Source organism: Monomorium pharaonis, unplaced genomic scaffold (genome assembly GCF_013373865.1).
Source record: "Monomorium pharaonis isolate MP-MQ-018 unplaced genomic scaffold, ASM1337386v2 scaffold_91, whole genome shotgun sequence".
NCBI classification, from domain to species: Eukaryota; Metazoa; Arthropoda; class Insecta; order Hymenoptera; family Formicidae; genus Monomorium; species Monomorium pharaonis.
In genome coordinates, this window is record NW_023416070.1 from 25945 (window position 1) to 30798 (window position 4854).

The window sequence follows — 4854 nt, forward strand, 5'->3', positions numbered from 1 at the left end:
ATTTACACATTTATTCAGGTATGATAGAGCGCAGAGACAACTTTGTTTGGAAATGTGTACCGAAAATAAACGAGTTAAAGATAAGATCTTTTATTATTGATACCAAAGTATGTAGGTACAGAAATTCATACTGATTGTTGGAAGGGATACAGGGATTTAAGGAAATATGGTTACATACATAAAACTGTCAATCACTTAAAGAATTTTGTGGATCCGGAAAGTGGAGCTTACACACAAACTATTGAGTTATTGTGGTGCTTTACGCGCTTTACAAGCTTGTTTAAATAGAGATGGCATTAGAGAAAATACTAATAGATCATGTGTGAATATTTAAGTCGGTATAGAGTGAAAAGAATGGAAAGAGATCCATTTCAAGTATTATTAAATGATATAAAATATATATATTTTGGAAATTAAGATTGAAAATAATGATTGTGCAATTTAATTTTTTCTACATTAATAATAAAAATTAAAAATTATAGATTTCTTACTGATCAATATTTAAAAAAATATGTTTTTTTTGTAAAAGAAACCTATTTTCAAAGTTTGAACTAAATTGGAGATTGGACGTTTTCGGAACTATTGCCGATATTTTAAAAATATTTTTATTAAAATTTTATTTTATTTTATTAATAATATTTTCTTTCTGTTATTAAAGAAATTAATAAATGAGAATAAATCGAAGAATTAAATTATTTGGGTCGATAGTTCAAAGTCATTCATACATATCATTAATACGATTTTGTATATATTTCTTTCATAGATTTGGAAATTTTTTTCCAAAAATGAATTACACGTATTAATATCAGTTTATAAATTAGACTTTATACAAAGGATACAAAACTTTTTTTCAGAATGCTTTTTTTATTAATATAATTTGTATCTGGATGTGCAATTATAAACAGTTCACAAAGTTAATCTTTTTTCTAAGCAATCTTAGTTCTAATTACACAATATTAAGTGTTATATATTTAAGTATTATTAGTATTTTTTTAAGTTAAAATAGAATAATTATGAATAATTATGAATTTAATAATTTAGTAATTAGATAATTTAATTGTATATTTGTATAATTTTTTTAAAATATAAATGTATTATTTAAATACAAACTTATGCCGGTTTAAAAAAATTATAGTCAAATTTACAAATTAATATTTATTAATCTGATAAAATTAATTGAAAACGTTTTTAAACAAGAAACTCATTTAAGTAAATATTGTATAATGTTATTTTATCTCCGAACAATTAACATTTTATAAGGCTTCAGTTCACGCATCAATCCGGTAATAAATTCCCCTTTAATGTATCCTTTACCTGGTTCCGGAAGTAAACAATATTTCTGCATTATCCCGACAAATATGAGAAATATTGCTGATCTTGCCATAATTTCTCCAAGACATCTTCTCTTTCCTATGGAAAAGGAAAAAAATTACTTCTTTTAGATCATAAATATGAATGAGAGTAATTAATTCACGAATTTCAGTTTGATCAAAATTAGTTAATTAACGAGTAGAGAATATAAGCGTTAATTAAGAAAATTAGCTTCAATATTCCAATAACTTGATAAAAGTAATCAAGGAACTATGTGAAGCCTAAACTATATTAATATCTAGTTTTAGTCATTTCGGGATCAAGAAATGGCGACGATACTAAGGCTTGTTTCTACCAACGTAGATTAACTTAATCTCGATTTAACTTACTTCCCACAAAACATAAAAATATACTCAGTACATACATTGTACATACATTTATGTATATTACATATTCCAGGTATATACTTTCTTCATGTTATTTATATACAATGAATGTGAAATGTATGTGCAATGAAACTGGGTTAATGTACATAGAAGATTCATAGTATATACATATGTATGTAATATGTACATTGTATGTATGTATATTCTGTATATACATTATTATATGTAATATGTATATATTATATATATACATTTGTACACACATTAGATAGTATATTGTATATATATTCCATGTATATACTTGATGCAATATACATACCAAGAATGTAAAATGTATATGCAAATAAAACCAGATGTGTATCTAAATATATCCCACAAAACAATTTGATATACAATGTATATACATTTATGTGTGTTGTATATACTATGGTTCTGTATTACACCGTACATCCATTGCATATGAAATGTTACAAGGAAAATATCCATTGCAGATCGGAAGTATATACACATGTATATGATTCGTATATTACATGTATATACATAATGTATGTCCATTTATCATTCATTTTATAAACATAACATGAACATAAAATGTACATAATACATGCATAATATTATACATATGTCCATAGTATATATACATAAGATGTACATAGAATACACATGATACAAATTTGTGGAGATTGTGTGTTGGTACGGTACCGTACTCGAGGCACGGTAGCTAATAAAAATGAGATTCGAGATCTGATTGCGGAGTTGCAAGTAACCTCCTTATATATTCAAGAGAGAATCACTTGACTCCGGAGAAAGGGCTAAGTTGCACCGTCTAGCGGTGATTGCGAGAATTACTCCTTACGCGTGAGCGTACAAGTTCATGTTATAAAGGAAAAATATCTTGCATATGAAATGTACATACATTTAACATTGTGCGCTGTATATACATACTAAATACATTAATGGATATGCATTTTACATACCATAATGTATATTCGAATCATGTATGTGAGATGTATATACATTTAACATTGTATGCTGTATATACATATCAAATACATTAATGGATATACACTTTATATACCATAATGTATATTCGAATCATGTATGTGAGATGTATATACATTTAACATTGTACGCTGTATATACATATCAAATACATTAATGGATACACTTTATATACAAGATATTTTTTTCACATTATGAAAAAAAAATGCATATACATAGAATATCCGATGTTATATGGGTTATCTCATTTTAGTTCCAAAAATTAAGAAAAAGATGAAGAGAAAGTTAATCCAAGATTAAAGTTAATCTACGTTGGTAGAAATGGGCTTAAATGTGATTCTACTTTATTAGTGTTAATGATTTCCATCATTAGTATATTAGTAACGGAAATCAACCTACACGGAAAAAATTTTCTCTTAAAAATTATCCTGAAAATCGTGGTAATTGTGGGACAACGTAAACTTTGAAGAATTTTACTATACTTTTGACAAAATTTACTAAAATTTTAATAAAATTTGGCAAAATTTTGTAAATTTTACTATACTTCTAACAAAATTTACTAAAACTTTGCTCAATTTTATTAAAATTTTACTAAATTTTAGTAAATTTTAGTAAATTTTGTTAAAAGTATGGTAAAATTCTTCAAAGTTTACGTTGTCTCACAATTACCACGATTTTCAGGGTAATTTTTAAGAGAAAATTCTTTCCGCGTACGCGCTAAATATACTGTCATCATTATTTTCTTGATTCCAAAATATAGTTGAAACCGAATATTTAGCGCGATTCATTTTTCATACAAAAGTCATAAATTAGCGATCTAGACTATCTAGAGTTCTAGAGCATATAAATATTTATGATAATTGCTAGTCGTACTATAAAGTACATAAAAAGAAAATAAGTAAATCTTAATTACACACATGCATTACGATGTGATACAAGAATGACTTAAGTGCAATTAGGCTTAAATATAAGTGATTATTTTTGTTTCACAAAAGTTTTTACGACGTTTAAGTTTTTTATAACTGTTTTGTTATGCAAAAACTTTATAAAAATTCTTTTTATAAATTTTATAATAATTTTCTGACCTTTGCCGAACAATATAAGGTTTTCTGGTGTTTGATATATGCCATCCTTGTTTATATACCTCTCCGGTCTAAATGAGATTGGGTCAGGATATAATTCCGGGTCCATATTGTTGCTTTCCGCATTCAGAAGAACCATAGTATCTTTTGGTATCTTGTAACCATCAAGGATTGTATCTTCGACAGTGCGATGTGGTGGCAATATAGGTCCCACGTTCCGGATGCGTTGACTTTCGGTCATTATCGCTTCCGTGTAGGGCATTCTGTAATTAATTCGAAATTTGACATGTAATAAACCGAACGTTTTGAATAATTTTTTACATAAAAAGTCTATAAATGAAATAATTTTCCTCTAAAAATATAATTAGATACAACATATGATACAATATATGTGCATAGGTTCTTTACACAGCACAACACTGAACAGAATCCTTTTAACTTTTGCAAAGTGTTACAGAAACATCTTATAAACTTCTTATTTATGTATCAGATACGCAAAAATATCCGCTGTTTTATCAGAAACACATTTATTAATGTTACACATTATCTTTGACAAGGAAACGGTCGAAAGTGTCCCTCACCGATTTTAATGAGCTGTGGATATGTTGTAGAGCATAAAAAATATTACACCTATATTTTTAGCGGCATATTTCGGCGTTTAAGAGTTGAAACCATTCCTTGAAAATAATGAACTATTTCACTTTTGGCGGATATTTTTAAAAATATAAGTTTATGAAAAAATGTTCTATACAAAAGTTTTATACTCTCTTCACAATAATAAAGTTGTTTTTCAAAAACTTAAAATTTTTTTATTTACTCTCACATGCGCCTCTTATTTTACAAAATTTTAAAACTTGTAACAATAAAAATTATAGAGTATTAAAAGCTAAATCCATTTATATATAATTATACATAACCCATACAGCACAAAAGCTTGCAGCAACATTGCTGCAACGTTGCAACATTGCATATTGCGATGTAATGTTTCAGAGATATTGCAAAGACATTATTTTACAATATTACTTCAGCAATGATGCAGCAACATTTAAAATATTATTAAAATAGTGAAAATA

The 4854-nt window shown here is 26.7% G+C and overlaps 1 protein-coding gene across 2 annotated transcripts; it reads right to left on the reverse strand.

The window, feature by feature from the left end:
* Nucleotides 1-1191: 1191 nt before the first annotated feature.
* On the reverse strand, nt 1192-4077 carry LOC118648844 (cytochrome P450 2U1-like). 2 transcript variants are annotated; one of them, XM_036295303.1, is made up of 2 exons: nt 3785-4077; nt 1192-1410 (listed from the first exon to the last, which is right to left on the reverse strand). In XM_036295303.1, exons 1-2 carry the CDS (start codon nt 4041-4043, stop codon nt 1232-1234), a joined length of 438 nt encoding a protein of 145 aa, XP_036151196.1. In that variant the 5' UTR covers nt 4044-4077; the 3' UTR covers nt 1192-1231. The 2 variants fall into 2 exon arrangements, with proteins under 2 accessions (XP_036151196.1, XP_036151197.1); XM_036295304.1 differs by having other exon boundaries at nt 1241-1410; nt 3844-4077.
* Nucleotides 4078-4854: the final 777 nt, after the last annotated feature.

Coding starts and splice junctions, on each gene's coding strand:
- LOC118648844 (XM_036295303.1), bottom strand. CDS start 4,043: ATGCCCTACACGGAAGCGATAATGACCGAAAGTCAACGCATCCGGAAC. Junction 1,411..3,784: donor CCTTATATTGTTCGGCAAAG/GTCAGAAAATTA, acceptor CCTTTTCCATAG/GAAAGAGAAGATGTCTTGGA.